The sequence below is a fragment of the Chenopodium quinoa genome, unplaced genomic scaffold, assembly GCF_001683475.1.
Source record: "Chenopodium quinoa cultivar QQ74 unplaced genomic scaffold, ASM168347v1, whole genome shotgun sequence".
Lineage (NCBI taxonomy): Eukaryota > Viridiplantae > Streptophyta > Magnoliopsida > Caryophyllales > Amaranthaceae > Chenopodium > Chenopodium quinoa.
In genome coordinates, this window is record NW_018744301.1 from 6,560,875 (window position 1) to 6,580,120 (window position 19,246).

Consider the following 19,246-nt stretch of genomic DNA (forward strand, 5'->3'; position numbering starts at 1 on the left):
GTACTAACTTGACCGTCGGAGGCGGATCTCCAATCATCCGGAGCATCCGTTTGTTTTTCAGGTACAGGCATCCGGTTCCAGTCTCGGAATTGTAACTCTCCCGCAGGACATCAGAAAACCCCGAAACACTTTCGTTAGGTTACGATGTGTTTTATGCTTTATTTATTTATGACATATTTTATGTGGACTAACACAAAGGTTTGGTTTTGGAACGATTTGAATAAGGGCCTTTAACGGTTCCAAGTTGTAGTTTGATTTTATTTGACTTTTTTTGTTTGGTTTTAAACTTTACTTTCGTTTGGTTGACTTTTGAGTTGACTTGTTTAAACGGTTTTTAATTTTGATTCTTCTGCTGTGTATCTTTGATAATTGCCTTAGCCGTTTTCACGGTGGCGGTAATGTCTTAGATATTCCTAAATCGTATTTTAAAGAGTAGAATGGGTATTTAAAGGAAAGGAATTTCTAGGGTGTTACACATGGGGCATGGGACTATGATGCTGAGAAGTCTGCCTTTGAGAAAACTTTCCCTGTAGGGACTACTGCTCCTGGTACCTTATTGTTAGCCTATGCTGATGAAGAGGTTGATTCTTCAATGAACGAGGATGTCAAGGATGGTCCTGAGGATTCCAAGTCTGTTGCTGAAGAGAGGGTCCCTGCTGATAACACTGGGGAGAATTAGTTTCCATGGTGTTGTTTCACCTGCCAGTTGTGAACAATATTTAAGTATTTTTTTTGAAGAACTTTTGTTTTTACTGCCCTAGTGCAGTTGGATAATTTGTGTTGTTTTTGTGCTGCCTTGTTGTAGCTGGATGATTTGCTTATTTTGTTGCTAAGTATTTTTACCTCTTTTGCTATGTTATGCCTGTATTTCTTATTGCATCACAGTTGTATTACAGTTTTAGTACGTACGTAACATTGCTTACATGTTTGTGTTGCTAGTGCCTTGTTGGTGCTCCTTGCAGGGGTAGATAGTCGTCGCCTTCTTGTGCTTTGTATGGTAGCGTATCTTGTTTGTCCTTGCAAAACAGAATTGGGTGAGGGGTGGCCGTGGGTTTCCCCAACGGCCCTCCGATGCCAAAGTCAGTACTTGTAGTGAATATAAATTGAATTGACAAAGTTTAGGTGAAGAAGAGTACCTGTCGTGCTGCCTTTGGCTGTTGGAGATTTTTTGTTTTTTCTGTTTTTCTTCTTTTTTTGTGTTTTTGTTGCTTTTTTTTATTTTGTATTTTTGTAAAAAGAAAACGAAATTGAAATGACAACTACGTACCTTTGTTCTTCAGAAATGATAGAGTTTTAGATGTGTTGTGTTCCAACTTCTTTGTACCTCTTTTCCTTCTGCGTTCTTGAGTCTGTAGGCTCCATTACCTACTACCTTGATGATTTCGTATGGTCCTTCCCAGTTGGGTGCTATTTTTCCTGCGTTTGCTTTTCTAGTATTTTCGTACACCTTTCTGAGGACACAATCTCCTAATTTGAAGACTCTTGCCCTGACGTTCTTGTTGAAGGACCTTGCTACCTCTTGCTGGTATGCTGCCATTCTCATTTTTGCGTCTTCCCTTAATTCTTCCACTGTGTCCAGGTTGTGCATTAGTTCCGCTTGGTTCCTTTCTTCTGTCATCAACTCGTACCTTGCTATAGGGACTTCTACTTCTGTTAGGATTACTGCCTCGCATCCGTACACCAATGAGAATGGGGTATGACCTGTGGCGCATTTTGGAGTTATTCTGTTTACCCATAGTATGTTGGGTAGTTCATCTGCCCACTTCCCTTTTGCTCCTTCTAGTCTTTTCTTCATGTTGCCTATAAGGACCTTGTTACTTGACTCTGCCTGTCCGTTTGCTTGTGGGTATCTCGGTGTAGACATGATGAGGGAGATGTTCCATTCCTTACAGAACATCGTGGTTTTGTTGCTGATGTAATGAGACCCGTTGTCTGTAATGATCTCTCTGGCACTCCAAATCTACTTAGGATGTTTCTTTTGATGAATGAGATGACGTGCTTATCCTTGATTTCCTTGTAAGCTTCTGCTTCGATCCATTTTGAAAAGTAGTCTGTCATTGCTAAGAAATACACTCTCTGCCCTGATGACGAGGGTAGTTTCACTATGTCCATTCCCCATTTCATGAATGGCAAAGGCGTCAACGTTGGATGTAACTCTTCTGACGGTTTATGTGTTAAAGGTGCGTGTTTTTGGCATGCTAAGCATTACTTGGCAAATTCTGCAGCGTCCTTTCTCATGTTGGGCCAATAGTATCCCATTCTGAGAGCCCTATTGGCTAAATTCCTTCCTCCTGAATGATTTCCGCATCCTCCGCTGTGTAGGGACTATAGGACCTGTCGTGCTTCCTTTTTCTCTAAGCATCGTAAGAAGGGACCTGCTACAGATTTCTTGAAGAGTACATTGCTGATTAGGCAATATTTTGAGGCTTTTAGAGCGAGTGCTTGAGCTGCTACTTTCCCTGTTGGTACCGTCTTGTCTAAGAGGTACTCTTTCAGCGGTTTTTTCCAGCTACCGTCCTCTTTCTCTGTAGAGTCTGATTGAACTTTGTAGATGTTCATAGTTTATTCTTTCTCTATGGCTGGAGAGAGTACGTATACTAGGGGGATAGCTCCAAATTTTTCTGGGTTAATATTTTATCCCAAGTTTGCCAGGGCATCTGCTTCAGTGTTCAAGTTTCTGGGTACCTGTTTTATCTTGAATTCCTTAATGAGCTTCCTTGTGACTTCTAGGTAAGCTGCCATCCCGACGTCATTTGTTGCGTATTCCCCATTGATTTGATTTACCATGAGCAAAGAGTCTGAAATTACCCTCCAGGTGTTGTATCTTCATATCTTTTGCGACAGTTAACCCTGTGATTAGTGCTTCGTATTCGGCTTCATTGTTGGTGGCCTTGAAATTGCACCTTACTGCCTGTGCTATTTTATCTCCTTGCGGTGATGTCAGTACGACTCCTAGGCCTACACCGCGTATATTTGTTGCGCCATCTATATGGAGTGTCCACTTCTGCGTAGCCTTTGGTTCCTGTAATGCCAGCACTTCTTTATGTGCTTCTTCCTCAAGGGATGGGCTAAAGTCTGCCAAGGCTTGTGATTTGATTGTAGTTCAGGGCTCGTATTGTATATCGTACCTACTCAGATGTAGGGCCCATTTCTCCATTCTCCCTGACATTTCTGGCTTTCTCATGATGGCTTTGATGGGATAGTTGGTTCGTACTCGTATAGGATGGCTTTCAAAGTATGGGCGTAGCTTTATTGAGGCAGTAACTAAAGCTAAAATAATTTTCTCTAAGGATGCGTACCTCTTTTCTGCACTAAGTAGGGTTTTTCTTACGAAATAGATTGGAAATTGCTCTTTGTCTTCTTCTCTTGTGAGAACTGCACTGACCGTCTCTTCAGACACTTCGAGGTACAACTGGAGGGGCTCCCCTTCCTTAGGTTTAGAGAGTATCAACGGGTTGGCCAAATACTCCTTTAGCTTCTGAATTGCTTCGTTGTGCTCTTGTTCCCATTTGAATTCCTTGTTCTTCTTCAGGACTTCATAGAAGGCTTTGTTCTTGTCTGAGGATTGTGAGATGAACCTGTTCAGTGCTGCGATTTTTCCTGTTAAGCTCTGTACATCCTTCTTAGACTTTGTTCGCTCCAGGTCCAGGATGGCTTTGACTTGGTTTGGGCTGGCTTCTATTCCTCTTTGCGTAACCATGTACCGTAGGAACTTTCCTGACTGTACTCCGAATGTGCATTTTGTGGGATTTAGCTTCATGTCGTACTGCTTTAGGATGGAGAAGGCTTCTCTAAGGTCTCTGACGTGATCATCTGAATTCTTGGATTTAACTACCATGTCGTCTATGTAAACCTCTATTGTGTTTCCAATTTGTTCCTCAAACATCTTGTTCACCAAACTTTGATATGTTGCTCCTGCGTTTTTCAATCCAAAAGGCATTACCTTATAGCAATAGATTCCTTGCCTAGTGATGAAAGCGGTTTTTTCTTGGTCGTCTTTATGCATGAGGATTTGATTGTACCCACTGTATGCGTCCATGAAGTATAGAAGCTCGTGCCCTGCTGTTGCGTCTACCATGGCATCGATGTGAGGTAAAGGGAACGGATCCTTTGGGCATGCTTTGTTAATATCTGTGAAGTCAATACAGATTCGCCATTTTCCGTTCTTTTTTCTGACTACCACTACGTTAGCGAGCCATTCTGGGTACTTCACCTCTCTGATCTTCCATGTCTCCAATAGGTTTTGAATTCCCTCATTGATGATCTTTTTCCTTTCTGGCGCAAATTTCCTTCTCTTTTGCTTTACTGGTGTATGCATTGGGTCTACGTTCAGTTTGTGAAAGATCACATCTGGGGAGATGCCTTTCATGTCTTGGTGGGTCCAAGCGAACACATCTTTTTCTTCTTCTGAGAAGTCATAAATTTGCTGACGGAGATCTGAATTCAATTCTGATCCTATTCTGACCTTTTGATCTGGATGGTTGGGGTTCAGTTGGACTTCCGTGGCTTCCTGTTTTTCTGCTATGCTCAATTTCTCTTGGCCCAGCTGACCCTCTGATTGCTATGCTTAACTCTTTTCTGTAGATGTTGCTTTTATTGCGATCTTGTAACATTTCTTGGCTTCCTTAGGATCTCCTCTAATTTCTTGGATACCCCACCTGGTAGGGAATTTAATGATTTGATGGTACGTGGAGGGGATGGCCTTCATCTCATGTATCCATGGTCTGCCTAAGATTATATTGTATGATGACAAGGTGTCAATCACCAAGAACTTAACTTGTAAGTTAACTCTTTTCGCATAGGTAGCTAATGTTATTTCTCCACTTGTATTCTTAGTTTCCTCACTGAATCCTACTAGCATTGTTGACTTATTGATAATGTTCTTCTCGTCGATGTTCATATGTTTTAGGGCATCAAGCATGACGATGTTTGCAGAGCTTCCATTATCAACAAGGATTCGCTTGATCATACAATTTCCAACTGGGAGTGAAATCACCAGACCGTCATGATGGCCTTCTATTGCATCGCTTTCTTCAAACATGATGGGAATGTCCATTTTTTATTTTTCCCTTCTGTCTGGCTGATCCTTATTGCTTTCCTTTGCATGTCGTTTCGCTGCTGAATATGTTAAGCCGCATACTTCTGACCCTCCTGATATGAAACAAATGGTTTTGACAATTGGAGGAGGAGGTGGGGGGCCTCCTTGCTTTGATTATCTTTCCTTCCCCAGAGCTTTGAATCTGTCTGACAAAAGTTCTTTGAGATATCCTTTCTTCAGCAGGTAAGCGATCTCCTTTCTGAGCGCGACACATTCATCGGTTGTATGGCCAATATCTGAATGGAAATCGCACCATCTTGATGGATCTTTCTTCTCTCCAGGCATGTCACTCTTTCTAGGTGTAGGGAATAATTTCAAGCTTTAATCCCACTAGCTTGAACCCCACTGTGATCATACACTAAAGTACGGTGGCGTCCAAAAGGGAAGAAAATAGAGCAAAAGAGTCGCCAACAAGTTTTTAGGAACTTGTAATCCGTTCACGAGGTAAAGGTTACACCCCTTAACGATCCAAGAGATCGTTAACTCCATAAGGTTTAGAACCAAATAAGGGTTCGGGGATGAAGGTACAAATCCAACCTAAAAGAGATTGAACCTGCCCTAATAATAGACCTCTACTTTATTCTGATCATATTCATGTGCGCTTTTTGATTAACATGCAATCAATAAGTTTAACCCTAAACCTGTTTATCTATGTTGGTTGAATTAATGCACAAATAAATCTATTATTGGCGATCACTTGAATTATAATCATATTAACCCTAACAAGATTATTAATTATCTTATTAAGCGTGATTACAAGTACCAATTCCCTTTAAACATGCATAAAAAGTGTGATCAAGCAATAAAGAATAAATAATCAAGCAACATAACACATAATAAAAAATAATAATTATAATCATCACAAATATAATTAAGAATAATCATCATGATAACACCCATATTAATCATAATAATAATTATTATAGCGATAACAAAATTTTAATCATAATAAAATAATCATCATCAAAATAATAATAATCATAAATTATAACAATTATAATCATAATCATGTTCATATTAATATTAAAGCATAATAAAAATAGCAAGATCCTAGGCATGATACTAATAAGATTAATAACAAACCCTAACATGTCACTAAGCAATAAAAATCAAATCTTTAACCCTAACATGATACTAAAAATCATAAATATTAGGAAGAACATAGGAAGCATCGCAGGAAACATAATAAGCATATTTGATATTATAATCTTTTCCCTAAACATGATACTAGGAATATCATAATAACAATATAAACATGATTTCTACATCATAATATCAATTAAAACCATTAAAGCACTTACTTTGATGTCTCGTACCTCTTTCTAATAACAAAATACACACGTTAGTAACTACAAGAAAAATAATAAACAAACAATTAAATTAAATAATTGAAAGAGAAATTTGAGACCAAACCCTCAGAAATTAAACCTTTCACGTCTAGGGCGAACAGAACTTCGAATATGGCTAGGTGTTTCTAGATCTTGTGAATGCGGAATTTTGTATGTAAAAACAAAGTTTAGAAAAAGAAAGAGATGATTATAGAATAGAATGAGAGAGAATTGATGATAAATGAAAACTGATTGTAGGTGAATATTAGTGAGAATTGGTGAATGAAAACGGAGTTTTTAATACGTTACTTTAGAGAAAATCAGCCAAAAAGATAAAATAAACAAAACAGAGTCTGACGCACAAAAAACAGAGCTGGCGCAAACCCTGGCTAACTAGCGTCAGGTACCAACACTAGCGTTAGGCGCCAATGGCTAGCGCCAGGCCTGGTTCCAGGCGCCAATGCCTGGTGTCAGGCGCCAAGCCTGGTTTTAACGCGTTTTCGAAAATCAGATAAGTTTGCCGTACTGGAGGATAAAATCATATAATTTCCTCGAAAATGCTATTTGATTTTGATTAAAACTCTGAAAAGTCAACAAAAGTCAATTTATCAATGCTAATTGAATTAGGAATGAAAAGAACCTTCTAGAAAAATCTAGAAGACTAAAACCATTCCTAATTGCATTAGGAATGATAAATCATATTAGGCCCTCCTCTAGATCATTGGACCGCATATAAGGCTCAAACCGGACCCAGTTTAGTAAATTGGCCATAACTTCCTCAATATTCATCAGAATTGGGCTTACAATATATCGTTGGAAAGGTCATTGCAAGCCCCATCCAAATACACTATTATTGGAACCGTATCATGGACCAACCAAACTGGATTGGCTGTTTTCTTAAAATAAGTTTTCAAAAACAGAGAGAAGAGAAAAGAAATTAAAACTATCCGCAACACTAGACTTTCCACACTTTCGCTTCATTCGATTATGATTCGACGTGAAAGGTACTCATCACTGGGTTTAGTTTTGGGGAGACATAAATGAGTGTATACAGAAGCCCCCACTTTGACCGAGTTTGGAGAAACGCGAGTTTCGAAAACAAAAGTCAAAGTAGCGATAGGGACGGTGAATGATTCAGAACGTTCTGCGATCCTAAATCACTCTTGTAATGCCGATACCTGCAAAACTAGCATTAGTTAAACAGATAAAAGAGTTAAGAAACGCATATCTTGCACCGTCGAGCACACGTCTCTGAAAGTAACCAATTGTTTTGATGACCTCCTGCAAGCTAGAGAATGCCATCCCGCTTGAAAACCGCTACGCATGTAACTGCTTCCAAATTTGGAAGATTGCTTCGCCTGAAACGATCCTCTCCGCGTTGATAATATTCCACGTCCAAGGGAATACCATTGAAGATTATTTCTCTTGAAATCACCTTCAGCATTGATAATATTCCACGTCAAAGGGAATACTATCGAAGATTGCTTCTCTTAAAACAATCCTCATCCGCATTGATAATATTCCACGTCCAATGGAATACTATCGAAGATTGCTTCTCTTGAAGCAATCCTCAGTTGTTTGTGACAACTTTCCATAATCCAGGGAACGCCACCTTGTTGTTTCGATGTTCACTCGTCTCTGAACAAAGAGCTTCTTTTTTATATGTTCACGCGTCTCTGAACAAAGAGCTTCTTTATTATATTCTTTTTTAATATGAACTTCTAAATGATGTGTCCACGCGTCTCTGAACGAAGAGCTTGATAATAGGATGCCCACGTGTCTCTGAGCAAAAGAGCTTGATTGATATGCCCACGCGTCTCTGGACAATAGAGCTTGAATGAAATGTCCACGCGTCTCTGGAGCAAAAGAGCTTGATGGAAATGTTCACGCGTCTCTGAACAATAGAGCTTCGGTACTTGAACGTTTGTTGCGATAATGTCTTGAAGAAAAAATTTCCGAAGACCAACGTTTGTCGATCTCTAAAGCTCGCCTGAACTTTATTTCCGCTAAAACCAGTATGTCGGTGTCTCCGTGATTAGGCACTTTAAGCTAAGTGAGACGATCTTTCATCAGGTCGATCACTTATTGCAATTGTAATCAAACTGACTACTTAATCATGTCAAATTGCTTATAGGGGCTAACTGGCGTACCAAGGAACCCAAAATTGTTGTATGAGGTTGAAATCACCTTTTTGAGAGGCTTCGAGCTCTGTCGCTGCTGAAATATCTCTGGCGCCAAAATTGACTCTGTCCCCGAACGCTGTAATAGGGTCTTCTCTATTCTGCTGCACCTGTATTTATTTTGACTATAGAACTTTGCCAATTCTCTTTAATTATCTTAGGGTTGACCTAAGGTTTAATGTTGCTTGACTCATTGACTTGACACGACTCAAGGCATAAACTTGACTCGATATGATTGACTCAAGGTTAACTCGACTCAAAGCGAAATGACACATGTGTTAGACTCAAATCAAAGTGATATGACACGACATAACTCAATGTGAACATGACTCGTGTGTGCATTGTATTATGATTGTGCGACTCGAAAATGCTAAAAAGCAAAAAATTTCCATCATTTTTGTGGAGGGTACCGACTTGCTCCCGAAAAAGAAAGACGCGAAAAAGAATCGAAGTTTGAAGATGCATGTTGAACGAGCTTAGTCAAATGTTGTTTGATACTATCTCTCAAGGTGCAATGATTAACTCATCCTAGGCTATCTCAATTGTTGACTCAATGATGAAAGTATTTAGGTAACTTAGGCACGGAGGCTAAGCACTTCATACTTCGTGATGCAATGACAATTATGATTGATGAGTGATGTTGATATGACAAGGCATGCTTCAATGTTAAGATTTCATGACAAAGGGTTCCTAAGGGAAATATATTTGGTCATGTATCTGTGCAGTGTGTGATAGTGATACTAAAGCTAAGCCACAAGAGCTAAGTGTGTGGAAAGATATTACTTGTTAAAAGAGTCAAATGGTGGTGACTCTTAGGCTAGGTAAGCTAATGATGTAGGGATCAAGCCCCCAAGTCTAGCTCTACATGGATAGGGATGAGCATAGGAGATCCCTTGATATGATCATGGTGTAAGTGTGTGAATGTGAATATGAATTCATTTTTATTACGGCCGCACCTCGATGTGAAGTTGCCTACGTATCCGTTAGGAATCAGGCCGAACGTAGCTCTAGCCGAACCTTGCACAAGTGTGTATACCTCAAAAAGGTCTTTTTCAAGGATTGTAACGTGGTTAGGCTAAAGATTTGAAGAAGGGATTAAAGGCTCAAGACCCTAGATAAGCCCCCAAGGTGTGCAACTTCGCTTTTGAATCTTTATATTTTCATGCTTGAGTTTCTACTCTTTTTTAGCTCACTTTTATCTTTTGCTTTAGCTATTATTTTATTTTTATAAGTGTGGGCAATCCCGATCATGCGGTTTATCACTCACTTGGCATTCATGTTTCTCAGGCACGGTACCGAGCACTCGATAAGAGACGCAATCTGAGACGTGTTCTTATCACAGATATTTTCATACCAAAGACATTGGAACACTTGCCCTTTTGTACACTTTTATATTTTTTTGTTTTTATTTTTATTTTGATCTTTTGATATCACTCAAGCCTTTTTAGAATTGCATAAGTTGCACGCCATCCCATCCCAAGGTTAGGTAGATGTAGGTTGAAAAAAGAAAGGTCTATCGTTAGACGAGGCTCAAAGCGGTTTATGAAGAAAGGATTGTAAATTTGAAAGGTGAAAAGAGATATAATATGGATAAAAGGGGTGCCTTAAATCATTGGTATACCTTGTGCTTAATTCGACATGGATTTTTTTTTTAATGCAATATAATGAAATGATCATATGTAAGACAATAAATGCTCATTTTATTAAGAGAAAATAAATAATCTACAAAATTAATCTAAGGGGAAATAAAGGTCTCTATGCTAGACTTATTGGGGAAAGGGTAAATAAAAAAGAAATAGAAAAAAGAGGTCACAAAATCTTGTCGTTGAAGTTCGCCTCTTTGTCTTGTGTTGTTTCCTTTATCATCACTCGCTCTTCTTGTTAACTGGAGGCATGGGAAGCTTGTTATTATCAATCAAATGTTGGATATCCTCCTTTAGCTTCCAACAGCTCTCAGTAGCATGACCCCTACTCTGTGGTACTTGCAGTATTCGTTTGGATTCCAACTAGGCAACCTTTTCTTAAGTAGGGGATCTTGAATAGGTCCAATGGGAGTAATGAATCCCTTGGCATGGAGTCGATCGAAAGCATCATCGTAGCTAATTCCAATAGGGGTAAATTCCCTTTTCGGTTGCTTTCGATTACCCATGGCTAGGATCTCACTAAGGTCGAAAGTACCAACACTATTACTATTGTTACTAATCTTGACCTTCTTGTCGCGCGGAGGAACATGAAAGAGATTTGAATCAATGAGATCTTGAACACGATCCTTGAGGGCGAGACACTTTTCAGTAGTGTGACCGCGACCTTTATGGTATCGACAATAGGAATTTGGATCCCCATTGGGAAAACATTTTTCAGATGGAGGATCTTGACTAGGACCAATGGGGTGGATAAGACCTTGATCGTGAAGACAGTCAAAAGCTTCATTGTAAGTCATTCCTATTGGGGTATATTCTTCAATGGTCCGTTTTGCCTGTGGCTTAGGAGCATTGAGTTCTTCATTAAACCCTTGGCAAGAATTTTGTTCAATGGCCATCACCCGATTTGCTAGTCCTTCTACCACATTCAAGAGCATGGCAATGACATCTTCCAATTTTCGAACGTCCTCTTTTAGACTTGACGGGTCTTCCCTGGTATTATCTAAGAAAAGACTTTCATCTTCCTCAATTATGGCCACTTCATCGAGAGAGGTCATATAAGCTGTCTCGATCATGGGCTCTCCTACAAGTGTGATAAGAAGTGATGGATCGAAGGATGCTTGGTCATCTTCGATGGCTAGAATCTCAGAAGTTTCATTGTTATCGACCAGATCTTGAATAGCTTCTTTGAGTTTCCAACACTCCTCAGTGTCGTGACCCTTTCCTTGGTGATATTTGCAGTGCTTATTAGGGTCCCACTTAGGTGGCCTGGCTTCTGGAACCGGATCTTTGATGGGCCCTATGGGCATGACTAGTCCTTTATGATGTAGCTCCTCGAAAGCCGTTTCATAACTCATACCAAGTGGAGTGAACACCCTCTTTGATCTTTGGATTCGTGGTTTAGAGGCGTTCGCGGCATGTACTTCATTAATGGGAGAGGAAGAAGAAGGATGGTCGTTCTTTTTTCCTCTCGCACTATTATCTTTCAGAAGGTCATCTTCAATGTCAATGCCTATATTATAGACAGCCTTGAAAGTATTCAAGTTGTGTTGGTACTTTAAGTGCTTTGAGTACTTCCCTTGGAGATTCTTGATAAACATCCTCACAGATTCTTTTTCAGTGGGAGCCTTGACCATATTAGCGGAAGTTTCCCTCCATTTATTGAAGAAAGACGTGAACCCTTCGTTTTCTTTTTTTTTAACATCTCAAGTTGTCTGTGGTCTGTTTCGTTTTGGATGTTGCACTTATATCTATCTATGAAAGCGTTTGTTATCGACTCCCAAGAAGAGGTCTTTTCTTTCTCGAGAGAAAAGAACCATTGTTGACAAACGGTTTCGAGAGATAGTGGGAACATAGAGGGGAAAATCTTCTTATCGATACCCTTAATGTTCATTATGGTTTCGAAAGCTCTTAAATGGAAGTAAGGGTTATATGTTGCCTTGAATTTAGGGATGTCAGTGGCGTTGAACTTATGCGGAAGAAGTTCCTTGTCCAGCAAGACCCCTTGTGAACTCATGCCCTGAAATTTATAGTCACTAGATAGCTTCCTCAAACTTTCTTGCATGAGGTTCATTTGTTGTTGCTTCACGGGATCATCGATCTTAAGTGTGAGTAGCTTCAGTGTCTCAGTCACGGTAACCAGTTGGTTCCTAAGCTCATTGACTTCTTCTTGACTTGCCATTATCTTTTTATCCTTCCTCTTTTGACGAATTGGTTTATCAAAAAGCGAAACCTGAATAAAGAGGTTGTCCTTAATTAATCGCCCTTCTCTCCTCGACCAAGTATTGTGGAAAAGGAATTTGGGGATATTCATTGTTAATTATTTGACTCAAACTTTATTCAACATGCAATGGATGGAGGAAATGAAGAAAGATTGGAATAGAATGTGAAAGAAGATTTAGATGGAGGGATATGAAGGATTAGGAATAGAATGTACCCCCAACTCAAATGACGGAAAAGACCGACTCATGCATGAACCTAAAACATGGTCATGCCGATATATACTCAAAGTGTGTGCTAAGACTAGTGAGCGTAGGTGACATGTTAAGACTCGTGTCATGACCATGCGGCTAGACTATGTGACTAGACTCAAGCAAAGACTAAGTTAAGACTTCATGTATATGCATTAAACTGGATAAACTGTGGTATTTTAGTCATAACTTTTTATCTGTGACTCTGATTTGGATGAAACTAACGCCAAATTAAAGATAAAACTCGGGGCTACAGATCCATAAGTTGTACGACTCTTAGTTCTTCCTAGAACTCCGGCTATGACCAAAACACGTTGACGCTTGTGCAGTATACGAGAATAAAAAAATCCGGGTTGACTTAAAGGGACTATGACTCGATTTTAAGTTTATTTTTTTTAGCTCAAATTAATTAATTAATTAAAGTCCTTTATTCATTAATCAGTTTATTTAGTCTTAACACAAGTCAAACAAACGGTTAGGAAAAATCACATAGAGTATGCACAACAAATAATGCACAATTAGTCAAGTAGGCACAATATGATGCAATGAGTTTGCAACCTAACCATGGCTCTAATTCTCTAAAGATCGGGATATGGCTTAGTCAATAGAGGGTCCATGGTTAATTGTCCGGATGCACCGCGCAGAAGCCTAACCGTGAAGGGTTGGCGCGAGTGGATGGGACACCGCGAGCTTTAGAAAAAACTCGCTTCCATGGTTTGGTGAATTCAACATCTCGGATGTACCCTTTGTTGCACAGAGCGTTCAATCGGGTAGATGGAGCATGAATTCCCAGAGGGTTATGTCCATATGTAGAACACATATGGGTTTCAGTAAAATGAGAAAAAATTCAATCAGGAAGTAGGATCGAGCAAACAATACGAAAAATCGGTCGAAATTAGAACGCATATTTCTGGCTCGGTATTGGGGGAAATTGGCGCCAGCAATCAGAGTCTGGCGCCAGCTTTTAACTGTAGCGTCTGACGCCAATATTGGCGTCTGGCGCTACGGTTAAAATGCTGGCGCCAATGCTCTGGCCCTTGACGCTACTTCCCACATGCCTCAGCAACTTTCTGTGCTCGATAAAATTTTTCAGTTTCGCGCGGTGTTATTTCGGTCCTAGTTGTGAAAGATATTTCTCAAATTTCCTACGTGTAAAATCCTATGTTTTTAACTCATTACGGATGGTCTTTCCAATGAGATCTTTTTTATGCATATGACAATAATGTTAATCAAAATTACGCACATGAAATACTTAGAACGTTTTGAGTCTCAACCACTCATTCTAAATCATTGCCGAAACAAATTCAGGAATTAAAATAGAAATCCTCCCCAGTGGAGTCGCCAAAAACTGTAGGGAATAATTTCAAGCTTTAATCCCACTAGCTTGAACCCCACTGTGATCATACACTAAAGTACGGTGGCGTCCAAAAGGGAAGAAAATAGAGCAAAAGAGTCGCCAACAAGTTTTTAGGAACTTGTAAACCGTTTACAAGGTGAAGGTTACACCCCTTAACGATCCAAGAGATCGTTAACTCCATAAGGTCTAGAACCAAATAAGGGTCGGGGATGAAGGTACAAATCCAACCTAAAAGAGATTGAAACTGCCCTAATAATAGGCCTCTACTTTATTCTGATCATATTCATGTGCGCTTTTTGATTAACATGCAATCAATAAGTTTAACCCTAAACATGTTTATCTATGTTGGTTGAATTAATGCACAAATAAATCTATTATTGGAGATCACTTGAATTATAATCATATTAACCCTAACAAGATTATTAATTATCTTATTAAGCGTGATTACAAGTATCAATTCCCTTTAAACATGCATAAAAAGTGTGATCAAGCAATAAAGAATAAATAATCAAGCAACATAATAAATAATAAAAAATAATAATTATAATCATCACAAATATAATTAAGAATAATCATCATGATAACACCCATATTAATCATAATAATAATTATTATAGCGATAACAAAATTATAATCATAATAAAATAATCATCATCAAAATAATAATAATCATAAATTATAACAACTATAATCATAATCATGTTCATGTTAATATTAAAGCATAATAAAAATAGCAAGATCCTAGGCATGATACTAATAAGATTAATAACAAACCCTAGCATGTCACTAAGCAATAAAAATCAAATCTTTAACCCTAACATGATACTAACAATCATAAATATTAGGAAGAACATAGGAAGCATCGCAGGAAACATAATATGCATATTTGATATTATAATCTTTCCCCTAAACATGATACTAGGAATATCATAATAACAATATAAACATGATTTCTACATCATAATATCAATTAAAACCATTAAAGCACACTTTGATGCCTCGTACCTCTTTCTAATAACAAAATACACACGTTAGTAACTTCAAGGAAAATAATAAACAAACAATTAAATTAAATAATTGAAAGAGAGATTTGGGACCAAACCCTAAGAAATTAAACCTTTCACGTCTAGGGCGAAGGCAACTTCGAATATGGCTAGGTGTTTCTAGATCTTGTGAATGCGGAATTTTGTGTGTAAAAACAAAGTTTAAAAAAAGAAAGATATGATTATAGAATAGAATGAGAGAGAATTGATGATGAATGAAAACTGATTGTAGGTGAATATTCGTGAGAATTGGTGAATGAAAACGGAGTTTTTAATACGTTATTTATAGAGAAAATCAGCCAAAAAGATAAAATAAACAAAACAGAGTCTGACGCACAAAAAACAAAGCTGGCACAAACCCTGGCTAACTGGCGCCAGGCACCAACACTAGCGCCAGGCGCCAATGGCTAGCGCCAGGCGCCAGGCCTGGTTCCAGGCGCCAGTGCCTGGAGTCAGGCGCCAAGCCTGGTTTTAACGCGTTTTCGAAAATCAGATAAGTTTTCCGTACTGGAGGATAAAATCATATAATTTCCTCGAAAATGCTATTTGATTTTGATTAAAACTCTGAAAAGTCAACAAAAGTCAATTTATCAATGCTAATTGAATTAGGAATGAAAAGAACTTTCTAGAAGAATCTAGAAGACTAAAACCATTCCTAATTGCATTAGGAATGATAAATCATATTAGGCCCTCCTCTAGATCATTGGGCCGCGTATAAGGCTCAAACCGGGCCCATTTTAGTAAATTGGCCATAACTTTCTCAATATTTATCGGAATTGGGCTTATAATATATCGTTGGAAAGGTCTTTGCAAGCCCCATCCAAATACACTATTATTGGAACCGTATCATGGACCAACAAAACTGGAGTGACTGTTTTCTTAAAATAAGTTTTCAAAAACAGAGAGAAGAGAAAAGAAATTAAAACTATCCGCAACACTAGACTTTCCACACTTTTGCTTCATTCGATTATGATTCGACGTAAAAGGTACTCATCACTGGGTTTGGTTTTGGGGAGACACAAATGGGTGTCTACACTAGGCCACTGCACGGTGTCTCCCATCTTGTTCAGGGTCCTAATTACTCCTGCAGGGTTAACATTGAAACAATACTCATGCAATTTAGGTGGGAGTTCAGGATCTTCCCTCCAATCTGAGAATTCTTCCTCAACAGCATTGATTGATCCTTCATCAAAGCGGGAACGCTGATACGATTTGAATCGATGGTCTCTCCTGGGAAAATTGTTGTTCCTTCTTGACTAGCGATATGGCTCTGGGGTCTTTCTTGCATAGTCATCTTCTTCAAACCTGATCTGAGCCATAGCTTTGGCTTGTACATCCTCGAAGGTCGTACAGGGATATTTGGTCAACTCTTTGTAGAGCTCACTATGGTCTAGCAACCCTCTTCCGAATGCTTCAATTGTTGTAGGAGCATCGCATTTGTGTATCCCAATCATCTCCCTGTTGAACCTGTTAAGTTAGTCTCTCAAGGATTCTCCGTGCCTTTGCACAACACGGTACAGATCTGAGGATTGCTTTTCGATTTTTCTGCTACTAGCAAATTGAATCTTGAATAGATTCACCATTCCTGCAAAAGATCGAATTGTCCCATTATCTAAATTAATGAACCAAGTTAGGGCTGGACCTGACAATGTGGCTCCAAAGCCTTTGCATATGATAGCCTCTCTGATATCTCTAGGGATTGAGCTTGTCATCATCTTTTGCTTGTAGAGGGACACGTGCTCATCAGGGTCCGTTGTTCCGTCGTACATAGCCATGTTGGGCGTGCTGAACCTTTTTGGCACTTCTACCAGTCCCATTATCTATATAGCCATCCGCTGCCTCTTCTTCCATGGGCTTTGGCACTCAAGGGATTTTGGCGATCTTGGCCTCAAATGCCTTGAGGTACTCCTTAACCACCTTCTCTATTTTTCCATGCTCAATTCCTTCTTGTCTATCCTTCTTGAGAGTTCCTGCATCCAGAGAATCTAGTTCTAGGGGAATTTCCCTACTGTTAGATCCTTTTTCCTCGTTAGGGGTGTGGAAGGTTCCAGACATATCAAGCTGCATGGCTATACTTTTGGTGCTTTTTCTGGTGTTAACGGTTTTAGATGCAACTTATTGTATTTGGCTACGGAGGCCTTCATTTTGTTTGGTTAAGCTAGTGAGTTTGGCTTCGGTTTGGACGATTTAGCTTTTCTGTTGGTATAAGGTTTGCAGAATGCGTTCATTCCTTCATTGATTTCGACAATGGTAAAGGGTACTGGTTGTCCAGTAATGGCGATTGTCTCGGTTTTTGGTGAATTGGTAGGTTAATTGATTATCAGCCCCACGGTGGGCGCCAAATTGTTTAGGCAAATCTCAGCTAGGACATCTAAGAATCTGCTAGGTTATGAGGGGTAATAACAATCGTTCCACCAATAATATATAAAGCAATTAAGAATGATAATAAAGCATTAAATAACTAATAAGTAAGCAATAAGTATTCGATAATATCATAGAGATGAGTTTAGAGATGCAATACTGAATAAGGACAAGCCTCATTGTTCAGCAGGGACACAGGTCCGTTGACAAAAATAGAGTAACAACTTATATTGAATTGTGTGCGAGCGTACATGAATGTTATAATGTCTAACTCTTCCTATTTATACCTAGGGATTCCTAGGGTTACATAGATATTCAGAATATATTCGAAATGTAGAGGATCTTCTTGATTTATTCTGTTCCCTGTTCTGTAGGTGTATTCTTGGCAAGTATCTTCTTGATTGATACTCTTGATCCTGCTTTCCTTGTTTATTCCAATCAAGTCGTTTTGTCTATTTTGCTGAATTCTTTGATCTTGGATTGGTGCCCTAAGTATACTGGGTCGTATATTAATACGGGCCCAACACTTGTTAAAAGTTTAAAAGAAAGAACAAAGGTAACAAATGTACTAGTTCTAGTATATAAAACTTAAAGGCAGATAAATTATCTAAAACCAAAGGACAAAAGTTATTTTCGAACGGTTTTATTGTTGAACACTGCTTTCTGCTTTACTACTATGCTTGGCAGTTAGCTTGTGCTACTCCATGTTACTACCAGCTTATAGACCACTAGATGGAGGTCATTTCCTTAGGTGTATTGTATTCCCACTTTGAATTTTATATTGTCATCACATGTTGACAATGTCCTTGAATTGAAGTACCATAATTAACATTGTTTGTCCGAATGTTATCCATTGAAGTACCACCATAATTGACATTCTTTGTCCAAATGTTATCGATTGAAATGCAATAACTTCCTGATAGAGTAGTGTAGAAGTGTGTCATTCTCCTTGATTTGGAAAGTTATATAGGTATGTTGCGTATGTACAGCCTAATATTATAGAAACTAGGTTTATATAATTACAAAAAAATATTTTTTACAAAATTTATGCGGATAAAATTAACATATACATTTATACTCTATCATACCCTTGTACAGGAGAAGGAAAAACTCTCAGACTGAATCTGAAGTCCAAGAAGTTGTCGAGGTATACCGTACCCTTAGTGATGAAATACTGATAAGAAGAACGAATATGTGGGACCCAAACATGACCTGTAGCAATTTTTTCACAAACAAAACAGGCGATTTGCTTTGTTTGTTGGTGTTGAATTGGCTTGTTTGATAAGTAAGCGCATATACATCATCACAATAAGCCAGAATTGCCCTGTGAATAGAGGCAACTCGACAAGGTAACTCTTTTTGTATGCCAAGAAGTGAGATTATCACCCAAGAGGACATAGCATCTGGAGGTAGAACAATGCCAGTCAGGACCGTTCCAATCGGCATCGCTTATAGAGATCATTTGGGTGGGTGCAGAGCTATAAAGATGAAAACCATGATCAAGGGTAACTTTGACTTGTGTGATGATGTGCTTAAGTGCATTAATGTGTAAGCTATGTTTGGTTTAGGAAAAGTTAGTTATTAGTTACTAAAGAGCAGCACCTGCTACACTCCTGTGTAAGAAAGAATTAGAGATGACATTGCCATCAAGCGCCAAGGTCCGAGGCAACCACAACTAGCCAATAAGCATCTACATCTACTACAGTTGCAACACCTTCCAACAACAACAAAAACAAAAACAGAGAAAAAAAAAACCAAGCTGCAACCA

At 38.8% G+C, this 19,246-nt stretch overlaps 1 protein-coding gene across 1 annotated transcript; it reads right to left on the reverse strand.

Moving 5' to 3' along the window:
• Nucleotides 1-4,567: 4,567 nt before the first annotated feature.
• Nucleotides 4,568-5,056, reverse strand: LOC110695473. The gene has a single exon (XM_021872702.1). The coding sequence runs from the start codon at nt 5,054-5,056 to the stop codon at nt 4,568-4,570; it is 489 nt and encodes a 162-aa protein (XP_021728394.1).
• Between the last annotated feature and the right edge of the window lie 14,190 nt (nt 5,057-19,246).